This window comes from Peromyscus leucopus, chromosome X (assembly GCF_004664715.2).
Source record: "Peromyscus leucopus breed LL Stock chromosome X, UCI_PerLeu_2.1, whole genome shotgun sequence".
In the NCBI taxonomy this organism is placed as follows: domain Eukaryota; kingdom Metazoa; phylum Chordata; class Mammalia; order Rodentia; family Cricetidae; genus Peromyscus; species Peromyscus leucopus.
In genome coordinates, this window is record NC_051083.1 from 92024982 (window position 1) to 92048747 (window position 23766).

At 37.2% G+C, this 23766-nt stretch overlaps 1 protein-coding gene across 1 annotated transcript in view; it reads left to right on the forward strand.

Annotated features, from left to right (window-relative positions):
• Il1rapl2 (interleukin 1 receptor accessory protein like 2) overlaps positions 1–23766 on the forward strand; it is a 1202523-nt gene that overhangs the window by 1122671 nt on the left and 56086 nt on the right. Inside the window, exon 7 of the mRNA XM_028894663.2 lies at positions 15890–16019. Coding sequence (XP_028750496.1) covers positions 15890–16019 — 130 coding nt within the window. The remainder of the gene's footprint in view (positions 1–15889; positions 16020–23766) is intronic.

Genomic DNA, 23766 nt, shown 5'->3' on the forward strand with positions numbered 1-23766 from the left:
ACAGAACTATGAAGTATATTGCTGAAAGAGAATTAATTTGCCAACCAGATAGAAAAAGACTCCCAGTTTCTGTTGCTGTTGTTGTTTTGTTTTGTTTTGCGCTTGTCTCTGCCTTCCCTGGATCAGTGTTAAAATTTAAAGTCTAGAAATATACATATGTTATCAGAACTCTGTGAAACCACTTCTTGGGAGACAAGTTTCTCCTCTCTCTGGAACCAAGGCTTCAGCTTTTCCCTTCCTTCACAATGAAATTCCTTTGGAAAATATTAATGCTTTGGGGTCTGTTTTTATCAACACTGTTATAGCCAAAAGGAGGAACACAAGTGTCTTCAGAATATCTCCTCTCTCATCATCATAGTCACACTGGGACTTTTGCGTGATTATCTGGACTCCTAATTACAGAGGTTATTTGGCATTTTTAACTGAAATATTTCTTCCAGAAGATTTGCCTGCTTCTTCATGTACAGCTGCTTTCTTAGCCCACTTTGTAACGGCATTTGGAATACCTTTCTATTAGGTAGCCACGAATATAAGGCATAGAGCCAATCCATGCGCACCTTGACCAGGTTCCAGCCCAAATGCAGGAGGAAAAAAGGCTTCATTTTCTGAGCGGAGTATTTAAGGAAACTCATTTTTGAGTGTCTGTTTAACTTGAGAACTGTTTGGGGAAAACTTGCTTTTAATCAGGCTTTTGACAGCTGACAGTTAATGAAAGGCTGTGAGGAGAATGGGCCAGAGTGAAAGAATGTTGAGGTCGCCTTTGGCTCCTGTCAAATGGAGAGGAGGGTGTGACAGAAACAATCAGCTCTGAGATTTTTTTCCCCAAACTAGGTCACCCATGATATTCTCTTTCTACAACATTCTCACTGTGGGACATAGGGAGCAGTACAAGGAATGGTCCTGTCTCTAGGATACTTGTGAAAAGTTCTAAAGGTTTTACCCACATATTTGAAAATAAAACCAGTACTCCCCCAATACCATAAAACTGTCTTGATAAAGAGTTCCTGGTGACACCAAAATTCCTAGAGGCTTAGATGACTGTGATTGTTTTAATTATAGCTGGTGAACAACTAGGAAAGGGCTTTGCACACAGTGAGGACTCGCTATTTATTTATTCAAATAAAGCAGAGTGTTTGTGGAACAAAGCAGAATAGCCCTATAAAAATTCAAACTAGAAACCTTCTTACAAAATGCTTATAAAGCAAGTAATTCTATACTTAGTAAGTTACCATATAGGAAAAAAATTATAAGCATTACTTTATAGTAAAACTTCATAGTTTATAGAGACACTGAACAAGAGAAGCCGAGAAGAAATACAGAGAATCTAGGACTAGATCCATAACAGAGGACAAGAAATGCTCCCTGTGGATTTGGGAGAATTTGGGATGGAAGAAGAGCAAGATTATTGAATAGTCACTTTAGAGACTGAGTGGACAGATTCATAATGAAGACTTTTAGGAAGCTCTGCAGTGTTAAACAATCCTTATTGCTTAACAGTTGTGCTATTCCTTGAGATACTTTGCTAAAAATGTACATTAATTTTCAAGGGAAAATGTCAATTTCATGGAAGAGTGTGAAATTACACCTTTGAACCTTCATCTCATGTTTTCAAACAACTGAGCACTAGTTTATGAAATTAGACAATGGTTTACATCATAGAAGGTACAAAGAATTAGTCAAGGAAACAATGCTGATTGTCTTGTAAAGAATGAGGAGTTGGACTGGAGAGATGGATCAGTGGTTAAGAGCACTGACTGCTCTTCCAAAGTATGTGGGTTCAATTCCCAATACCCACATGGTAGCTCACAACTGTAACTTTAGTTCTAGGGGACCCAACACCCTCACGCAGACATACATGTAGGCAAAACACCAATGCACATAAAATAAAAAAAAAATTATTTCTTCCATTTCTCATGTGGTCCTCATTTACCATGGTCTCCTATTCCTTGTTCTCCCTCTCTTTTCTTGACCCAGCTAGGATCTCCCACTCTCTTTCCCTCGACCGTCGCCCTTCATTGCTCCCACTCATGTCCAGGCTGTTCATGTAGATCTCATCCATTTCTCCATGTATTTCTTGGGGTCCTGTTTTCCAGGTAGCCTCACTGGTGATGTGAGTAGCAGTCCAGTTATCCTTGTTCCACATCTAGCATACTCCTATGAGTGAGTACATACCATATTTGTCTTTCTGAGTCTGGGTTACCTCACTCAGGATGATTTTTTCTAGATCCATCCATTTGCCTGCAAACCTCATGATGTCATTGTTTTTCTCTGCTGAGTAGTATTCCATTGTGTATATGTGCCACAGAAATCCACAAAGATACCCCCACAAAAGACTGCTGGCAATGGTTGAGAGACAGCCAGGACTGACCTACTCTGGTGATGGGATGGCCAAATACCCTAATAGTTGTGCCATAAACCCCATCCAAGGACTGAGGAATCTGGATGCAGACATCCATGGCTAGGCCTTGGGTGGAGCGCTGGGAGTCTAATTAGTGAGAAAGAGGAGGGTTTATATGAGGGAGAATTGTTGAAACCAAGGTTGGATAAAGCACAGGGACAAATAACCAAACAAATGGAAACACATGAACTATGAACCAAAGGCTGAGGGGCCCCCAACTGGATCAGGCCCTCTGAATAGGTGAGACAGTTGATTGGCTTGATCTGTTTGGGAGGCATCTAGGCAGTGGTACCAGGTCCTGGACTCGTTGCATGAGTTAGCTGTTTGAAACCTAGGATTTATGCAGGGACGCTTGGCTCAATCTGGGAGGAGGGGACTGGACCTGCCTGGACTGAGTCTATCAGGTCGAACTCAGTCCTTGGGTGTGGTCTTGCTCTGGAGGAGGTGGGAATGGAGGGTGGGCTGGGGGGAAGGGAAGGGGAACAGGAAGGGAGAGAACAAGGAAATCTGTGGCTGTTATGTAGAACTGAATAGTATTGTAAAATAAAATAAAATTTAAAAAAAATTTTAAAAAAGAATGAGGAGTCTTTGTTTATTTCAATCATGATGCTCTGGAGCAGAGGGATAAAGAGAACATAGCTACTTGTATATCGTGATATAACTAAAAACTAACTTCAAAACCCCATTTCCTGTAGTTTATTTAGCCTTCTGTTGCCAAAGAACAGAATTCATTAGTATTACATGAGTAGAGTGTATCTTTTTCGATCTCCATTTCTGGATCCACTGGACTATTTTCTGTCTTCTAGAATTTTTGGCCACAGGGAAGGAAAGATTCCATACCCATGAAAATTTTCAAGGCAGACTCTAAAATGAAAGCAAAAAGACATAGAGGCCACTCCCCAGTTGGAATTGCCTAAACACAGCCATATGGCTGATTTGCACGGGCATATGAACAGTCATTCTTCCCCTAACACCTACTTCATTTCTGACCCTGTTATGAGGGAACTTTTTCAAAGACAACCCAGATAATGTCTATTTCTCTTCTCTTCCCTTTTCTTTCTCCTTCCCTCTTCATCAAAATGGTGAGCTTGGAAAGAGAGTCATGAAATGCTCCCATCTGATCATGATGTAGCCCTTGTAATAATGAACTTACTGTTGCCATAATAGACTCTATAGAGCCTGTATAAGAATGAGCCACTGAACATTCAGTCATGGGTGGAGAAAAGTCCCATGGGGCCATGCTCTTCCCTGGGGATCTATTGACTGCTGGTGGATTCTGGGGAAAGGGGATTATTGTCTTCAATAGTATTACCACTGGTGGTCCTCCCATGCTTCAGTGGATAGCTCCAATCCCAGGTTCAAGGGGACAATCTTGATTCAACTGAGTAGGTCATAAAATGAAAACAAAACAGAGGACGTGAAAGTTGGAGGAAGATTTGTGAGAAGGAGGGGTGAGCAGAAGTGGAATGAGAATAAAGGAGGGTAGAGGCTAAGTGTGATCAAAGTATATTTTATTCATTTGTGAAATTGTCAAAGAATAAGCTTAGTAGTTAAGATTGAATAAATACTTTTTAAAGAAGCATGAATAAATGAAGTATCATGAACTGAAAGGCACTGACTTACTACTATGCATACCTTGCCTTATGCCAAAATGGATTGGCTATAATTTACAAAACAAATTTAATTCAATAAAATAAAATCAATTAAAATAGAATTAGAATTACAAAAATTAAAAGCTATGCTTTTCAAACTCGAGCAAGCACTATTAAAATGTGCTTATACCTTGCTAGTCTATGTAAAGAAATAAATGTGAAACCTGGCCTCTGAAACTTGTCCTCTGACCTTCACACATGTCCTATTGCACATGTACACACACACACACACACACACACACACACACACACACACACAAGAAATGCATGCATGTAAAATATAAGATGTGGGTCAACCTTTAAGAACATAACATTTACTTTGGATGAGGAAACACATAAGTTTTAAAAGACAGCAGAGAAAAGTAGTTAGGATCTTTGGGTCTACAATCTGTCTGATTCTAAATATCAGCTATGTATAATATTTATAATTTTGAATATATTGTTTAAACTTTTTCTACATCTGTATGCTTATTTGTGAACTGACAGTAATAATGCCTTAATATTGGCTTTCTGTGAGAATTAAAATGAATGTACAGCACACACTAAGTACTTTGCTTATTCTTGTTGTGATAATCCTATGAGGTAGAGCACATCTCCACTTTTTACTCCCTGTGGCCATATGAAAACAATGTAGTGGAAAGAGGTGCATATACACTAGGAGTGCTAGAAGTTCATTTCATGTTATGGATGAAACTTGAGCTAAATCTTGCTGTCTATGGATTTAAGTTGGCATTGGTAAAAGGTGAGGTAATGCCAATCAAGTTAGGATATAAATCAGAGTATACTGAATAGTGAGACTAGAGGTATTTGTGGTGAGAGGAAATTCAGAATCCAAAAGTATCATTACAGAATTTCAGAAAATCACTGGGCGGTGGTGGTGCATGTCTTTAATCCCAGCACTCAAGAGTCAGAGACAGGTGGTTCTCTGTGAGTTCGAGGCCAGCCTGGGCTACAGAGTGGGTTCCAGGAAAGGCACAAAGTTACACAGAGAAACCATGTCTCAAAAAAACAAAACAAAAAAACAAAAAAAACTTCAGAAAATCAATAAAGTCACCAAAATCTGATCTGTAATCTGTGGATTATATTTCATTTTCTCAACTGGACACTAAACCTTGATATTTCCATTTTCTAAAGGATCAAAGGATCTTTATGGGATTATTTTAAGCATTAATTTTTTCAAAGATTGTAGACAGCAAGTGAGATTCTTCAAAGGAATGGTACCTATGTTAAAACCTTGGCACATTTTATTTTTGAAGATTCTTTGAAGGTTTCCATGGCCCCAGTTTAGATCATATCATCATGTCCAGAAAAAACACATCGGTATTTTCTTCAGCCACCATCTAATCCCTGAATCATTCTTCAGCTCCACAGTGAGAAATGCTGTCGTATTGATGCATTTCTTCCCCGAACTTGTACAGCAGGATTTGACTACCAAGATGTTTGTAGTACCAGAAATTGTGATCTTATCAGTAAGAGATTCAAAACTACTTTTGATGATGCAGAGGGTAAACAGAAAAAAAAAAAGTTCTGTTTCCAATCAAGAGTTTTCAAATGACAAAGGTAACTTCTTTCAAAAGAAGTAATGGCTACCCAGTGTTCTGTGTTTACTGCTATTCTATATAGCCTGACTATGCTACTAACCTAGATTTCTAAGTTATTATGAGAAATTTTAAAACATTAAGTCATTTTATCTCAAAGTAAGCCATGTGGTCTGTTTTTTCCTTCCACTTATCACAATATAGAAAATAATGTGCATTTAATTTTGAACTATTAATTCAGTCCAAATGAATTCTTTTGCAACTATACATCCTCTTGAATGCACACACACACACAAAAGATTTGCTTCATTCAACTTTCCTGACATCTCATTTTGCTGTGAATGAGTTGGACTTACTGACGTACTAAGTTAATATCCAAGGACTTTGTCTTTTCCCCTAGAGAGCTTTTCAAAATCCTTTTGTCAAGCTGAGATATGGAGAGCACTGGGTCAAGGAAAGCAGGCCATAAGCCAAGATCGTTGGAGCCAATATAAGCAGCAAGGAGCCAGAGGCTAGAAAGGAATTAGGGTTCAAGGCAAAGTAGGGCTCATAGGCAGGAAGCCCGCCCTGAAATAAACAGTTAGAGATTAGAAAATGGAGAGGAACTGAGAGTCCAGAAACAGCAGGCAGGCAAAACAAAACACCATGGTCATGGGGCCTTGGAGCTAAAGCTAAGACCTACCCTAGGCGCAGAAACTTGCATCTCTATTCTGTTTAACTAGTCAGTAAGTACTTTTTCTAGAGGGGTGGAACTAGGAGTAAAATAGTTCATCCCACCTCTAAAAGTCTAAAATATATTGTTCTAGAACAATTACTTACAATTTAAAAAAGTTAGACTTAGAAGAAAGTTCAGAAAATTTCCTTTTTGTTTCAGTTTTTTAATTATTTAATTTACATTTTTTTCTCTTTTACTTTTTCCTTTATTTATTTAATTGTTTTCATTTTATATACCAACCACAGTTCCCCCTCCCATCCTTCCTCCCATTTCCCCACACCTCACCTCTCCTTGAATTTCATAATTGACCCTATCAGTTTTTAGAAGAAAACAAATGAAGCTCATTGAGAGTAGAGTTACAAAACAAAACGAAAACAAAACCAGCAACACGGTAGGAAGGTTGAAGCCATGAATTCAGCGTTCTGACACCACTGCCCATTCCATGATCTGTATCTACCTGGCCTCTGCCTAGAGCCTTTGGACGGCAGATATGACTGAGAGCACTAGGACATTTACTGAGCCCACAGGTCTTTACCCTGCGGGGGATGAAATAGAAAAAAATCTAAGCAAAGTGCTGGGCATGGTAAGTAGTTAAAATGGAGGTTCTGGTCATTCACCCTAAAACAAATATAGCAAGAGTAACTTTATTGAGATTGAGGTTACTTGGCAATTCATCAAGACAATTCCTGTTAACTGTAAACACTACATCTCTGCTAGGCATAACATCATGTATCATACTGAACCAATTGTGGGTCAAAGTCAACCCATCACTTATAACTGTGAAAATTATTCATTTTCATCTTACTTTAGAGCCTATGCCGTGCTTCCCTATAGTATAGGCAAGTAACAAGGGTGTTCTTTGCCATCCTCAAAGATGATTTATTGAACATACACACACACACACACACACACACACAGAGAGAGAGAGAGAGAGAGAGAGAGAGAGACAGAGACAGAGAGAGAGAGAGAAAGAGAGAGAGAGAGAGCTTAAAGGGCCCCTCTTTGAGAAAGAAAAATGTTTAGAAAAGGGCTACATAAGATTACTGTAGATGGTGGAAGCTCCTTTATTTTTTACATGCATACTAACTGAAAAACAACTTTATATATAGTTCATTAAACAGCTCTGCATATTAGAATAAATGAATTAGAAATGGTGGATTCTTTCTTCTTGTTCAAACTTTGACCTCAGTAAAGTCAGTTAATTTCTTTCTGGCCTTGTTTCTAAACCTTAATAACCCATTCAGTTGACTTGAGACTGAAATCTCAAGAGTAAGCGAAGACACAAGTGCTTTCCCCAGTGTGCTTATGGTTCCAGGGAGGTATTTAACCTGTTGGATGACTGATAGGTAAGGCTAATGTCAGGAATGAAAAGTCAGAATGAAGGAAAGGAATAAGATACAGTGGTGTGTGTGTATGTTTGTGTGTGTATATGTACATACTCATGTATATATATACATGTACTTACACACAGAGGAGGGGAAAGAAAACAACATTATTATCAAAATAAGACCATGTGTGTTGCCCTCCATTTCAGCAAAGAAAACCTCACAGATACTTTTTACATCCTTGGATCTTTTTTTTCTTTTCTTAAACTTTTAATGTGTTATTTGTTTAACTTTTGGCTGTGCAGGGACTAGAATCCAGGCCCTTGCACATGCTAGACTGTAACTGAGCTAGATCTACAGTCAGTATTGCCTTCTTGATACAGTGGAAAGATGCCATGAACTATTAAACACTTCGAATGAGACATTACCCATTTGCAAATTACAAGTCCACCCTTACTCTTCCCTGTAGAAAAACAGACTTAATTATGCATAGAAAGTGACATTTTTAGTAAAAAAAAATTCTTAAATATATCTTACAGCCAAAGGTAGTATGCCTCTGTGCTCTGTGTGTCCTGACACTAACTGATCATACTACAACGTATAGTTCAGGATACTTTCACCAGTTCACATAGATATGTGTGCCCTAATAGTGGATTTCCTTCTTGGGAAATAAATAAACCTCTCAAAATGGACAAGCTTAAGTACATAAAGCACAGCAGGAAATTGAACAGCTTTTATGTTGACATCATGACTGTCCTCTCCCCTTTTCATCTTATCTTGTAAAAGCCAAATCTAAGTGTGATTCCAGAGAAGAAAGAATGATCTCTGCTTATGGTAGCTAAGAAGAAAACTTCATTCAACAACTTCCTGAGAATGAAGTAAATAAAATTAACATCATTCTAGCTGATGTTACACAATTTACAGATTTCTATGGTAGAAATTCAGACACCAACTCAGTTTAACTCAGACTTAATTGATATGTTAAAGACAAACATCCTGTAGCCCCTGAAAAGTTCTATTTAAAAACAACTTTAAAAGCAAGAAAGGCAAGTAGGGGTTTGGGAAAGAAAAGTTAACTCAAAGCCAGAGAAAGGGAATAGCTCCAGCAGACGTCACAAACAGATGTGGGCCTGAGGAGTCTCAGAGTTCTGCACATGATACTGAAAAAGTGTGGATCTAGATATCCTGGAATGCCTAAAAATCCATAAGCTACATATAATACTCGAAAAGTCCACTCATTGTTTCAGGAAACTCACACTCAGTCTAGAGCCATAACTACAAACTGACAGATACATTAAAGATAGATTAGATCTGGAAAGCCTACAGTTAGCATGTGTATGCAATTAGGACTCATACATCACATACGTGAACAATCCTGAAAGCAAAGAAAGCCAGAAAAACCTCTTTCCAAGCCATTGATACAGGAAGAGGCAAGCTTGGGAATGCTGTAATGGGATTACATTATAGTTCTGAGCACCCAAGGTACTTACTAAAATAATCCCAAATATGGATGAATATACCGTTGTGAAATTAGAAACTTTACAAAAATGTTAGCTTCCATGAGAGTGCTTCCAGTAACACAAACAAGAAAAGGCCCATTCCATGAATTAGGGATAATGGAGTAATTGGAAAGAGGTTAAAAGAGTTTGAACAGTGTTTATAGATAAAAAACAAAGAATGTAGAAAAACTGTGGCCAAAAAAGGTCACTGATGTTACTCGTAGTCTATATAAAAATTGTTATTCAGAGATGAGGGCAGCTATATTTAATAGTAAGTTGTTGCCTTTGAGACCTTCTTAGAAATCCTGGTAGAGGAAGATATTAAGATGTGTGGAAAATGAAATGCCTTTTCTATTTTCACCCTTGCTTGTGGTTCTCTCATGTCTGCTAAGTCAATCTCAGGATCTTTTAAAGCTCTTCAAGGAGGAATTATATGGATTTGAAATGCAAAATAGAATCTGTTATCAAAGTCATCGAAACATGTCAGTCATACAACTGAAAAACATGTGAAGTTCTGAAATTAATTTACTGTCTTGCTTTCAACTTTCTCATTAATGGCAAAGAAAATATAGACCAATAATCATATTTAGACTTCACTAATTTTTCATTGCAAGCACAGATTTTATAAATAGTAATTCTACAAATAAATGAAAGTGTGCTGTAAGAATCTATTGAGTACACAATACTCACATCAAAACATTACATTTATTCTTATCATTATGTGTAAATTGTGTTTTTCCATCTTTTATTATCAGTAAAATATATAATAATTTATGTGATGCATGCATACTTATTTCTAAGACACTAGTTGTTAAATATTTATCAGTAAACTACTGATGGATTTATTTCTTATTCAGAACACTTTGTAACAATAAGATGCAGATTCCATCACTCAACAGCTGCTATACTCTTCTTTCCACCTACTTACAAATACCCACTCACCCCGGACACCCATAGGCACACAAGGCCACAAAAACTCTACTGCCACTACAGTCATCACAGACTTCATTGTATTTGAATTTTCCTACCTCATAATCACACTGTAAAAAGTCCAGGTTTCATGGGCTCAGGAACAGTGGAACAATTGCCATGTTCAGTCTCCAGAAGAGGGGCGATGGGAAGGCAGGAGAAGGAGAGGGAAGAGGAGATGGGTGGTGGGAAGGGGAAAGCAGAGGAGATGAGAAAGAATCTTTGATTTAGGCTCTCATGGGATATAAATATTTGTACTACACTTAAGAGACATTCCTCCTGAGCCCATCCTTATCTTGAGTACATCTGTTTCAAGACAAAATCCCGTAAAGTAATAACTGTCAAAATAATTAAGCTCGTTGTGATTGCTACATTTGCAAGGTCTTAAAGCAATCTTCCAAGTGTTGATTTTCAGAGAGCTCTTTGAGAAAGAAAATTGTAGTAATGCTAAGGCAAAGGAGAACTGATCCAGTCCATGGACTCCACTTGCATAAAATAAAATAAAATAAAATAAAATAAAATAAAATAAAATAAAATAAAATAAAATGTCACCTACCTTATTACTTAGCACTGAGGTACCAAATGACAAAGTTCTTTTTATTTTAATAATCTTCTGGCTGCTTAGATGTAAATGTGAATTGTCTATCTCCACTAATAAGACACACAGTTACAGAATGACTTTCAAACTGTCTGGAAACAAAACAATACAGTAGCTAACAGATGGTACTTCTAGATAGGATTTGACACATCAGGCAGGTATCAGAGATACGTAGAGAGATTCTGTTTTAGATTAATTGTCCAGTCAATGCAGAGATCCTTCCATGCCTCTTGGAAGAGGAGATCCCCACTCTTTAGCACATACTGAAAATAACTATTTGATAAAAGATCCCTTGGGAACTCTGCTTCCAATGTGGCAGATGATGGTTGAACAGTTTTACTGTTTGGGGCCATCAACATAAGGCTTCAGAATATTTACTCAGCACTGTATAAAATAAACTTCTGAAATATCTGTCTCTTCTGTTTATTTAACGAGAATCTTTCTGGTGGGAAGAGAAAAATGACTTACAAGACAAAGAGTTCGATGGCCAGTACTTTCTGTGCAGTATCAAGGGGAAGGGCAAACACTGTTATTTGATGTACCACCTCAAGAAGCTCCCTTTTTTACACACTACAATAATTGTTTTTCTCCATTAAAATTATACCAGTCATGGGCACCCACACACTGAGAATCACTTAAAGATACATACATACATTCATGCATACATACATACATACATACATACCTATATAATATATATAATATATACACATATATATTTTAACATAGCCCAAAAGAACACTAACTAATATTTATACCTATAATTATATATGCTGGTAGTTTTAGTGATTAGAATCTCCAATAATAAAGTTTGTCATAATCTATTGATTTTTTTTTGTCATCTGGTTTATTGTCCCTTAAATACCTTCAATGTCATGAGAACAAAAGGCAAAAGGCATAGGTAAAAACATGTTTAGGCTTAGAAAACAGGGTCTTTTCCAGTGAATCATACATATTCTACATGCAAGAAAATTTTACAAGAAAATATTGAAAATAAATTGTCCCACGGATGTTCATAAATAAAATAACACAAGATTGACATGGTCAAAATAAAAATAAGTCTGTCTCAAGACCATATCAGACTTCTTCTCAAATTTAATTTTTCCATGGACAATCAAGTCTTGGACAGCAAAAATCACTGAGCTAAATTCTGATGATGTTTCTGAGTTCATGAATCACTTTCCTATGTATTGTCTCCTTTGAGCTATCCCAAATTATTCCTATCTTCCAACCTCATTGCATACATATGAAATGACTTAATATAAAGTTAGGTCAGAAGCATCAGCTCAGGGGCAATGGTCATGACAGATCTAAATATAAGATGCAAATTTCTATAATTTTAGTTCAGTGTACATTCTATAATACGTAACTGTCTCACTTTTACCCAACTTCAGATGAAGTATGTGTGCAAAGACATGGTCTCCAATTTGTGTCAATTATATTGTCCCAATTCTTGACTTTTACAGATTTGACAACTACAGAAGAATCCAAAGATCCAGGACCTGAAATTTAAGAAGGAATATGTTAATATTACAATAAAATAAATACTTTTCAATATATTTTTATGTGGATAAGCCCAACCTATTGCCAAATATCTGTGTGTGTATGGGTTCCTCACACTTCACTTCATCTTCACATAGACTCTAACTCCTATGTAGTTGTTCCTTTCTGAAAACAATCATCAAAGAAAGCCATTTCCTAGTTGTGGTGATAAAAGATATTTGTATTCAGAAAGTAATAGTTATTAGAACATGAAAGCTATGGATAATTTTAATATAGAAAGAGGACTTTGTCTATAGCACAGAATGAATATGGAAACTCCACAAGGAAAATATTTTTAAGTGGTTTTATCTAGTGTTCTAAACAATGGGAAAATATGTTTTGTCTAGAAAACTTTATGCTATGTATGCTGGCTAGTTTTGTGTGTCAACTTGTCAGTGGAGGAAATGCCTCCATGGGGCCCAGCTGTAAGGCATTTTCTCATTAGTGATTGGTGTGACAAGGTTCATCGAATTGTGAGTGATGCCATCACTGGGCTGATGGTTCTGGGTTCTATTAGAAGACAGTCTGAGCAAGCCTTGAAGAGTAGGCCCGTAAGCAGCATCCCTCCATGGCCTCTGCATTAACTCCTGCCCTGTTTGGGTCCCTGTACTGACTTCCTTCAGTAATGAACAGCAATGTTGAAGTGTAAGTCAAATAAACCCTTTCCTCCTCAACTTGTTTTTTTTTTTTTTGGTCATGGTGTTTCATTGCAGCAATAAAAACCCTAACTAACACAATATGCTATAGTTATAAGTTGAGGAATTTTTGTATCAAATGCCAGCATTGTATTTTCTGTACCTTTCTTCCCATACTTATTTACTTAGCAAGAAAAAAGCACACAATTAATTCTAGCAAAATTATAAATACCTGTAAATATGATAAAAAATTCATAATTAAAATATACATAACAGAGTACTAAAATCTTATCTAGAATTATTTAAACACTATAAATGTTCTAAGGAACACAGAATATATGGCAAGACTTAGTTTTCCCTGTAAATATATTTTATAGATATATTTGTAAATCAACATTTTAATTTTAGTTTATAAGTTAGGATCCTCCAGAAAGGCAGAATCAATTTGATGAAAGATAATTAATTAAGAGGATTAATACATGTGATTATGGCAATTGAGACAGACCACAGCAAGCTTTTGCAAGCTAAACAACCAAGGCAATAGCAAGCCTTAAATTTTAGAACCAGGAAAGCTTCTGATATACCTCTCAGTGGAGAAGTTGAAGACACAAGAGGTATTGAGTCTGTTTGTGGCTATGGTTGAGTCCAAGAGCAAGAGAACTAATATGCAGAAGCAGAGGAAGAAGAGTATCTAGAGTCTAGGAGAGAGAGTGAATTTTCTAGTAGTGACTGTTTTCCATGAGTGACTATTGTGTCACCATGATCAAAGTAATGGGCAAAATAACTTTTAAGGAGGAAGGACTTTTTTAGGCTTGTGTGTTCCTAAAGTTCAGTTCCTGGTACCTTGGCCTCCTGTAAAACTTGGGCAGAAAACACAGTGACAGAGGGCTACAATGAAAGAAGTACTTCTCTGTTTCTTGACATATAGGAAATAAATAGCAGGGGATGTGTAACATGAATTGCTCAACAGCCTTATTAAAAAATAAAAAAAACCCTGGTACTGGATATTGGGGTGAAAGCTGAAAGATCAGAGAAACAGAACAAGTCACAGCCAATTTCACCTCGCCAACTCCTCAGCTGATCCTGTTTCCATGAATCGTCAGACCAAAAGCCTCTGAGTCCTCACCCAAGAGTTTCCCATTTGAACTGCTGCTGCCACTAGATTACCTGTATTGTAATTGGGGACCAGCCTCTAAGGTGGCTGTAACCAAATCTTTCCACTCTTTAGGGATAATTCTATTACAAGTTGACCACAAGTTTAACATCTGCTTCAGGAAAGACGAGTGGATGCCATATGAGACTATTGCTTCTTTGAATATCCTCAAATCTAACATTTGCACAGGAGTCCAATCATCTCGTACACAGACTTGAGTTAAGCATTTGGCAGTTCCTGTAAGGTTGCAGGATAGAATAAAGTTGGCTGTTTGAAAGCCTTAGGCTGTTTCTCTGTAACCTTATAATGCAATGCTGAGATTGGTTCACCTTTGAATTCCTCTGTCTGGGTCTGAATATCTCTATTATCTGTTTCGACAAGTTTTTCTAAAACTTTTATCTTGGCACTCACATTGACCAACTTTTTAAATGACAAAACAAAAATGATCAAACAAATAATATGTGTAATTGGCATTACATCTATCCCATCAACATTAATTGTCCTCATTTAGTTGTTCCATTTCAGACCACCTAATGTGTTATCAATCAGAGACCAATCACCCACCATTGTAAAAATGTTTCCCATTTTTTAATGTGGAGAAAAATTCTCTTTACCTAATTTCTCCCTTTAAGAAATCTTAATTGATGCACCAACTCTGCCAACTGCATAGAATAGTAGAAGCCCAAGTGGGTTTCATGGCAGCTACCTAGTGTGGTAGCAGCCTGAGATGTGGATCCAGGAAGAGCCCACAACCCACCAGGAGAGAAGTGAAAGATCCAGCCATCTGGATCCAGCTAGTTAGGGACTCCAGGCCACTTGGAGTGGAGATTCTGGCTGTGTGTAGCTTGGGCCTGAGCCCCAGGCAAGTGGCTTTTTCATGAATTCGTGCTACAAACATTGGGTTGCCAGATGTAACACGATTCTTAAAAGGTCTTATTAATAGAAAACCTGGAGCCAGATAATGGTATGAAAGCTGAAATATCAGAGGACAGAACCAGCCACTAAATTAGACATAGAGTTCAGGCAGTGGTGGCACACATCTTTAATCCTATCACTCAGGAGGCAAAGATCCATCGGGATCTCTGTGAGTTCAAGGCAACACTGGGATATATGAGAGAAACAGAACCAGGCAGTGGTGACATATGCCTTTAATTCCAGGAAGTAATGTGGCAGGACACAGAAAGGTATATAAGGCATGAGGAAACAGGAACTCTCTCTCTCTTTAGACTGAGCATTTTGTAGAGGTAAGAACTTGTGGCTGACTTGCTTTGCTTCTCTGATCTTTCAGATCAGATCTAAAAAAGTCTCATGTATGTGACCAGAAATAATGATGACCAGCTATCAAGGTATCCCTTAATCCTTTCACATCAACACCAAAATTTAATCACCATTCTATATCATTTTTCCTAAAATAGACTATAATAGGAAGAAACAAATTAAAGTCTATATGGTCTTAATAGTGGATATTCTATTATTGATATGGCTTCTCACTTATAAAGAATTATCTTATGCTCTTAAATAATTTTAATTTTAAAGGCAAGTCCTTGTAAATAATATTTAGAACTCTCAAAAAAGAAAAAATAATTAGGGATCATTTCCATTTTACTCTTTCATGTCAGTTCTTGGGAGAGGTACAGTATAATTGCAATGCTATAAAGTAATAATTTATTTACTTTTCAATTTTTATATTAGCTACAATTGTATAATTTCCCCAAAGCCCTCATAATAACTTTTTTTAATCACATACAAGAATTGTTGGAAAATAGGGCACCTCTGAGTTTTCCTTTGTATATTAACTGTCCATCCTTGTCTCTCAATAAGAACAGGAAGAGATTTGCTCATTTATTTTTTTCTCTCTTTCTCAGGTAAACCTCTGAACATCCCTTGCAAAGCATTCTTTGGATTCAGTGGAGAATCTGGACCAATGATCTATTGGATGAAAGGCGAGAAGTTTATTGAAGAACTGGCAGGTCACATTAGAGAAGGTGAAATAAGGTATAGGAGGCCAGTTCTTTCTTTTTCTTTGCTGTCTTTGCAATTCAGGCCAGGAGGGATTCACTGCAACTTCAAGTCATTCTAGTCTCTAAGACCTGATATTTTGGAGATATCAAGAGTGATACCTTCCATAAAAAAATGTGCATTTGCAAAAAATGCTTATTTTCAAGTGTCTAATAGTCTTTTCTGAGGTTTTTGGAGGATGCCATCAAAATATAATGTTGCCCTCAAAGCTTTCAAAGCAAAGCAAATCATGTTTCCAAAGCTTAGGCCACTGTTTCTACACTGGTGAGAGCAGAGCTTTAAATTTTGCAGGTTACATCTAAGTTTGCTGGACAAATCTCTGTTCACTCTTTAGGAATCAAACAACCTTCATATGTCATAAATGTAAAGCTGTAGTAGCGGTAGCAATCTGATACTCTGCCAAAATAACTGTTGATTGGTGTTAGTATTTATTTGTCCCAGCACCCACTCTTTTCTGAGGGAGATTGATCCTTCAGTTTAGTACCTCTTTCAATGTTTTGCACTGTCCTCTTATTGTTATATAATGTGTAGCTGTCAGTTCAACTTATTTGGCCTTGTGTTTTCATTCTAATTATTTCTTTTAGTTTTTGAGATTATAATATAATTACACCATTCCCCCTTCCCTTTCCTCCCTCAAAACTCCCCTTGCTCTCTTTCAAATTCATGGCCTCTCTTTTTCAATAATTGCTGTTATATACATATATGTATACAACCTACTCAATCTGTGTAATGTTACTTTCTGTATGTTTTTAGGGCTAGTTGGTGTTGGATAACTAGTTGGTGTGCTCTTCCCTGGGAAAGGCTATCTCTCCCACTGACCCTTAGTTGCCTGTAGTTCTTTGTGTAGGGCTGAACCCTCTTGGGCTTTCCTCTAGTCTCTTTAGCATATCTATTGTTGTCCTTGTTCATCTCATGTTTGGGCAGTCATGATGGTAAAACTTATGGGTATGTGTAGCTTCTGACATCCCTGGGAAATACAATTTCACACAACAAATAACCTGTTCCTCTGTCTCTTATCAATCTTTCTATCTCTTCTGCACTGTTCCCTGAACCTTAGGTGTGGGGGTTGTTTTGTAGATGTATCTGTTGGGACTGGGCTCCACAACTCGGCATTATGGTTGGTTGTGGTTTTCTGTAATGATATTTGTCTGTTGCAAAGAGAACTTCCTTTGATGCAGGGCGAGGACTGCACTAATCTTTGGATATAAAGACAAATGTTCAGACTATAGTTAGGGATTGATGTTTTGACTCTTTTTCTGTTCTTACAGCCAGCTCCCAAATAATGACGTGGAGACTTCATATTAATTATGAAAGCTCAGCCTATAGTTTGGGCTTGTTCCTAACTAGATCTTATAACTTAAATTAACCCACTTACATTAATCTATGTTCTATCACATGGCATTACCTCTCTTTCATCTTGTACCTCCTGTTTCCTCTGCATGTCTCTTAGCATCTCCCGCATGCCTAGTTTCTTCTTCCTCATCCTTTCTCTCCTTGGAAATCCAGTCTATACCTCTTGTCTAGCTATTGGAATTCAGGTTTTTATTATACCAATTACAACAAATACATCTTCACACATTGTGCAAATATCCTACAACATTCACCCCTTTTGTCTATATACAATAAGAACAATCATTAGGTAAAGATTACATTCACATGCTCAGTCCATTTGTATTTGGTAAATTCAAGAAATGTACTGTATTATCTATACTATCTTAGTGAGTCCAAAGCTTTATACCTAAACCACTTTCTATCATAACTTGTATTGCCATCTTAAAAAATATTTTTTAGACCTTAAAACATCTTTTGAGATAAACAATGTAAGCTTTTATGTTTTTCAACATTATGAATTTTACATCTTTTATGTAAGTTTCTTTTCTGAATTCTGCAATGTTGTGGCATCCATCTTTAGCCTACAGGCCTAGAATATCTGACAGGCTTTTCCATGATGCAGAAATTTTAAAGAACTGTCCTACCTTGTTTTGTCAAAGTTTGACAGTCATTTTTTTTGTGTGTGTCCTGTTTGTCCAGTTTGGACAGCATACTATCAACAGTCAAGGGAAGGACAGTTTCTTTCCCAAATGGCTAGCTTTGCCACATTGAAAGCAAACTCCATATGGAGGTTCTTCTATGACCGTCATCTTCTTTGAAGTAGATTGGTGCTACCAGGAGCAGACATGTCTCACTGTCATGAAAAGCCTTATGTTATTAAAATATTTTAAATGCCATATTCTGTAGTTCTTTGAAGTGTTTGAAGACCAACTATCTACTGAAAATATATCTCTGTTTGACCTTGAAAACATATCTAATTTGACTATAAGTTTGATTGTTACAGATGACTAATTACTAACCTTTCTTTCTTTATTAACCTGAGTAGCTTTCAAGGACTAAAATTTTACATTACATTTTTCAATGAGCTGCATAGAAATAATACCTTAAACAAGAGTAGAAACATATATATGTTATAAAAAAATAACTTTGGGCCAGGCAGTGGTGGGGCATGATTTTTTAAACTTATTTTATAATGTAATTTAATTTTACATATCAGCCACGGATTCCCCTCTCCTCCCTCCTCTAGTCCCCCCTGCCCTCCTCCCAGCCCACCCCCCATTCCCATCTCCTCCAGAGCAAGGACTCCCCTGGGGATTAAGCTCAGCTTGGTTAGATTCAATCGAGGCAGGTCCAGTCCCCTCCTCCCTTCGCCCAGGCTGAGCAAAGTGTCCCTGTATAGGCCCCAGGTTCCAAACAGCCAGCTCATACACTAAGGACAGGTCCTGGTCCCACTGCCTGGGGGCCTTTCAAACCATTCAAGTTAATCAACTGTCTCACTTATCAGCTCCAGGAGTCCAATCGGCATGAAAGAGGAGGGATTGTATGAGTGAGAATTGTTGAGACCATGATTGGAAAAAGCACAGGGACAAATAGCCAAACTAGTGGAAACACATGAACTATGAACTAATAGCTAAGGAGCCCCCAACTGGATCAGGCCCTCTAGGGCATGCCTTTAATCCCTGCACTTGGGAGGCAGAGCCAGGCAGATCTCTGTGAGGTCGAGGCCAGCATGGTCTACAGAGTGAGACCCAGGACAGACACCAAAACTATATGGAGAAACTCTGTCTCCAAAACCAATAAAAAAATAATAATAATAATAACTTTGAATCTGTGTCTGTGGTGGTATTCTAATTGTAATGAAATGTGATTTTGATTATATGTTAATAAATAAAGTTGCCCGGGGGTCAGAGCTATTAGAGCTATAGACAGAGTGTGGCGGTGGTGGCACACGCCTTTAATCCCATAGATCTCTGTGTGTTCAGGGATACAGCCAGCATTGGAGACATATGCCTTTAAGACCTAGGGGGCTGTACATTCAGACAGTGACGAGGCAGTCATGTGTTTGGGTTTACAACCAATGAGAAGGCAGAATGACTAGAAAAAACGACTTACACACAGGAAATAGCTCTCTTTGGAGAAGCTGGGACACAGCAGGAGGAAGGGTGAGATTTTAGCTCTGAGCTCTGACCTCTTGGCTTTCTCTTTTACATTGTTTCTGTGTTTCTTATTTAATAAGACAGTTGGTTACATCTACATGTGTCAATACAAAAAAAATCCATACCAATATAAAATATTTGAGACAAGTAGTTGTTTAAAAGTAGACTCAACAATCCACCCTTTCATCCCATCATTTCTATATGCTATCCCCCCTTTTTCCTTTCAGAAAGAGATCCCTGAATCTGATCTCATTTGTTTACCTTTTTTCTGACCATGACCATTAACAACTTGTAACCAATCCCTCTAACTGATGGCAAATATCCACAACCCATCAAATGACCAAAAACCACCCACCCTACCTCTTGGGAATGTGGATATCATGTTCTCTAGATTGCATCCTGTTGTCTGGGGAAAACAGCATCTTTAGGGGATGGTGAGAAAATTGGGATAATGGTCAAGTCCTGGGAGAGCTAACTGTACTATATTTTGTTTAGTCTCTGTGTGATAGGAAAATACAGAGCTTATCTGAAGTCTTGGCTGGATAGTCTATGAGGCTGGACCATCTAAGCTAGCAGCTTTGAAGTTGCTCTGGATGCAGAATTTAGAGAAAGCTGCAGTAGAGGCATTCTGAGAGGCTGGATCATTTAGGCTACTTATCTTTATTGGTGTTTAGTCCTTTTTTTCTGAAAATACATAAACTTTTAAAGGTAATCTATCTGCGTTAACATAAATGTGGAATGTGCTGTGTGCACAAGTCAGTTAAAGTTGATTTTTTTGATTTATGTTTGAGCAGGCAAAAGGCATCTGTTAACTTTCTAAGTCCATTTGGACTGTATAACCAAACCTCTATCCATGCCATATGAAAGTATGGAATGTAATAATAAGTCATGAGCACTCTGTAGCCAACATGATATATCATGTCTAATCCAGTCTCATAGCTGTTCCCATTTTAGAGGGATCAGCATATTCATTACCTGTCCTGTAGTCTTTCTTGGTTTCTTTCTTCATGTATGTAGTCTCCCCCAATCAAATTTGATTTTCATTAATTTTAAAGAGGACCATAACTTTTTGCGTCCTGTGGAAATGTAGGCATAACCTCTCCCCCCATGCAACACATTTTCCAACTTCCATTCTAAAGTCAAGACATCTCTAAAGTATTTAGGCTGGTTTAATTCAGCAGTCTTCCTTTTCATAATCCAATGTCCCTCAGCAGCTGCCATTCACTCATCAGTATTCAAAAAATTTAAAGTCAACAAAACACCATACAGGATCCAGATGCCCTATGTATTTCTCTTTTTTCATGGCTTTTTTCTTTTATATTACTTTACTGTCTCTTTAAAGACTATTATTTTTAAACAATTTTGTATGACTGTCTATACTTACTTTTTACTGTATCTGTTTAAAGGTTTTCTTGGTCTGGACTACTTTATAGAATTCCTACAGCCTTCTCTGACAATGTGAGCCAAGCCTTAAACCCACTGCACAGCTCTGCACATGGCACTGGCTGGCTCAAAACCACAGGCATTGGCTGGGAGCCATGTTTCTGTATGCCAAAGGCTGCCTGGGAGACTGCAGGACTAGGAAGCCATGTCTAGCCCCATGTTTCTGTGTTTTGGAACTTTGTTTTAAGCTTTCTCATGTCCTATATGGAAGTATGCACCCCATGTTGGGCACCATATATAGGGAATCTTTTTTTTGTCTTGCCAGCTAGCTCCCAAATAATGGCACAGAGACTTATTGTTAATTATGAAAGCTCGGCCTATGTTTAGGCTTGTTCCTAACTAGCTCTTATAACTTAAATTAACCCATTTATATTAATCTATGTTCTATCATGTGACATTGCCTCTCTTCCATCTTGCACCTCCTGTTTCCTGACTGTGTCTCCTGGCATCTCCTGCATGCCTAGCTTCCTCCTCTTCCTCCTCCTCCTCCTTTCTCTCCCAAGGAACCCTGCCTATCTCTCCTGCCTAGCTATTGGCCATTCAGGATTTTATTGAATCCAATAAATCACAGCAATATATCTTCATACACTGTACAAATATCCCACAATAGATTGGGCTGGGTTATCTCCTCATTTGTGCAATAAAAAGGTTTGTATTCTTTCAGTCATGTATATATATAGTGGACATTGATAGATGTGAGCACACTTTCCCTTCATTCCCACCAATAATTATTCAGTAGAAATAAGCATAATTTTCACAGAACTTGTAATACATACTTTCCTGTATTTTTCTTTCTGAAACAGTCTTGCTATGTTGACCAGGTTATTCTTAGAATTCCTGTGCTCAAGAACCCTTCCATTCTAGCACCCCAAATAGATAGAACTGTATGCATATGTGCACTATACTTGGCTCAATTTTTCTTGAATACATATTACAGCACTGTACATGAAAAAACATACTGTATAATACTTACACTAATTTATATGATTTATGATTTCTCCTGTTTCAATCAATCTTCATGTGTTTACACAATAATTATAACCTATAGATTCATAACATTGAGATTCATAATCCCCCAAATCAAATATAAAAATTGAAAAGGATTCTATTTCTAGGAAACATATTTTAGGAAAATATATTTGACATCACCAGTTATCAGAAAATCAAAAACATGTGACCCCACTTCATACTCCTTAGGATGGCTTCAATAAAAAAATATGAGCTATAAATTATCCTAGTAAAGATATGGAGAAATTGGGAACCTCACACCCTGGTGATTCAAATGTGAGGTGGTACAACAACCTTGAATAACAGTCTGATAAATCCTCAAATGCTTAAACATAGTCTACTTGATGATAGATGATACTGCACTATACCTCCTAGGTATATACCCAACACAAATCAGAGCATATATCCACATAAGAATATGTATATGAATCTTGATAGCAACATTATAATGAGTGAAAGGTGGATAGAATCTAAATGTCTATCAAGTAAGGAATAGATAAATGAAATGTAGTTACATTTATGCAGTGACATATTATTTTATATAAACAATTTTGAAGTACTGGCATGTACTAACAACATGAACAAACATGAAGACATTTGTAAAAATAAACCAGTGGCAAATTTTATGGTTTCATTTAAAAGAAATTTCTAGAATAGGCAAAACTACAGAGTTGTAAAGGTGATTCCTGCCTGCCCAAGGCTTGTGTGGATGGATGGTATAACTGGTGTTTATAGTCACATTGCATAGATGCAACATTTTTGCAAATGTAGTCAAACCAAATTAACATAAATGCACATTCTCATGTGTACATTTCAGTGATTTTTTGTACCTTCATAATATTGTACAACTACTAACCTCATCTACTACAAGAACAATTTCAACACTCCAAAAGAAAATTCTGGGCCTCATAGAATATGGCTTCTTTTTGACAAAATAAAAATATTTTAGAGGGGGCTGGGGAAATGGCTCAGAGGTTAAGAGAACTGACTGCTCTTTCTGAGGGCCCAGACTCAACTCCCAGCACCCACATGGCAGCTCACAACTATTTATAGTTCTAGTTCCAAGGGATCTGACAACCTCAAATAGATATGCATGCCAGCAAAACACCAATGTACATAAAATAAATATAGTCAAGAAAGAAATAAGTGTTTTAGAATCAAATCATGGTGATGGTTGCACATATTTTTCAACATTATAAAACAATGAAATGTGGAGCTTCAATGGACAAATTGTGTAATATGTTAATCTTATTGTAATAAAACTATTTTCAGAGTATTTTGAGGTATGGTGTTCTAAAGCTCAGGCTAGCACGAATTCCTAACTCTCCCTGGTGCTGATGATTACAGTCATGAACTACCATACCAGGCTTTTTGATAAAGCTGTTTTCACTGTGCATTTTACCAGGATTCTTTTTTTTTTCCTTAAATCAGCTCTTGGAGAATTTTGAACAGTGTGTTTTGATTACATTCATTCCCTTCCCCCAACTCCTCTCAGATCCATCACCATTCACTACCCACCAAATTCTGTGTCCACATTTTTTCTTTTCCTTTTTTTCAAAACCCATTAAGTCTAATTTGTGGCACTCATATAATCTCAGATGTTTTTAATTTTAATTGTATTGGTACCTGGCATAGCATAGATCTTCAGCAAACAATGAGTCTCAAATTTAAAGTCTCATTTGAATTTGACATTTTCTTCTTAGTACCATTTTATTAGGAAATTTTTTTAATGATTTAATTGCAACTAATATAGTTGGATTTATTTTAACTCACTTTAGAATACT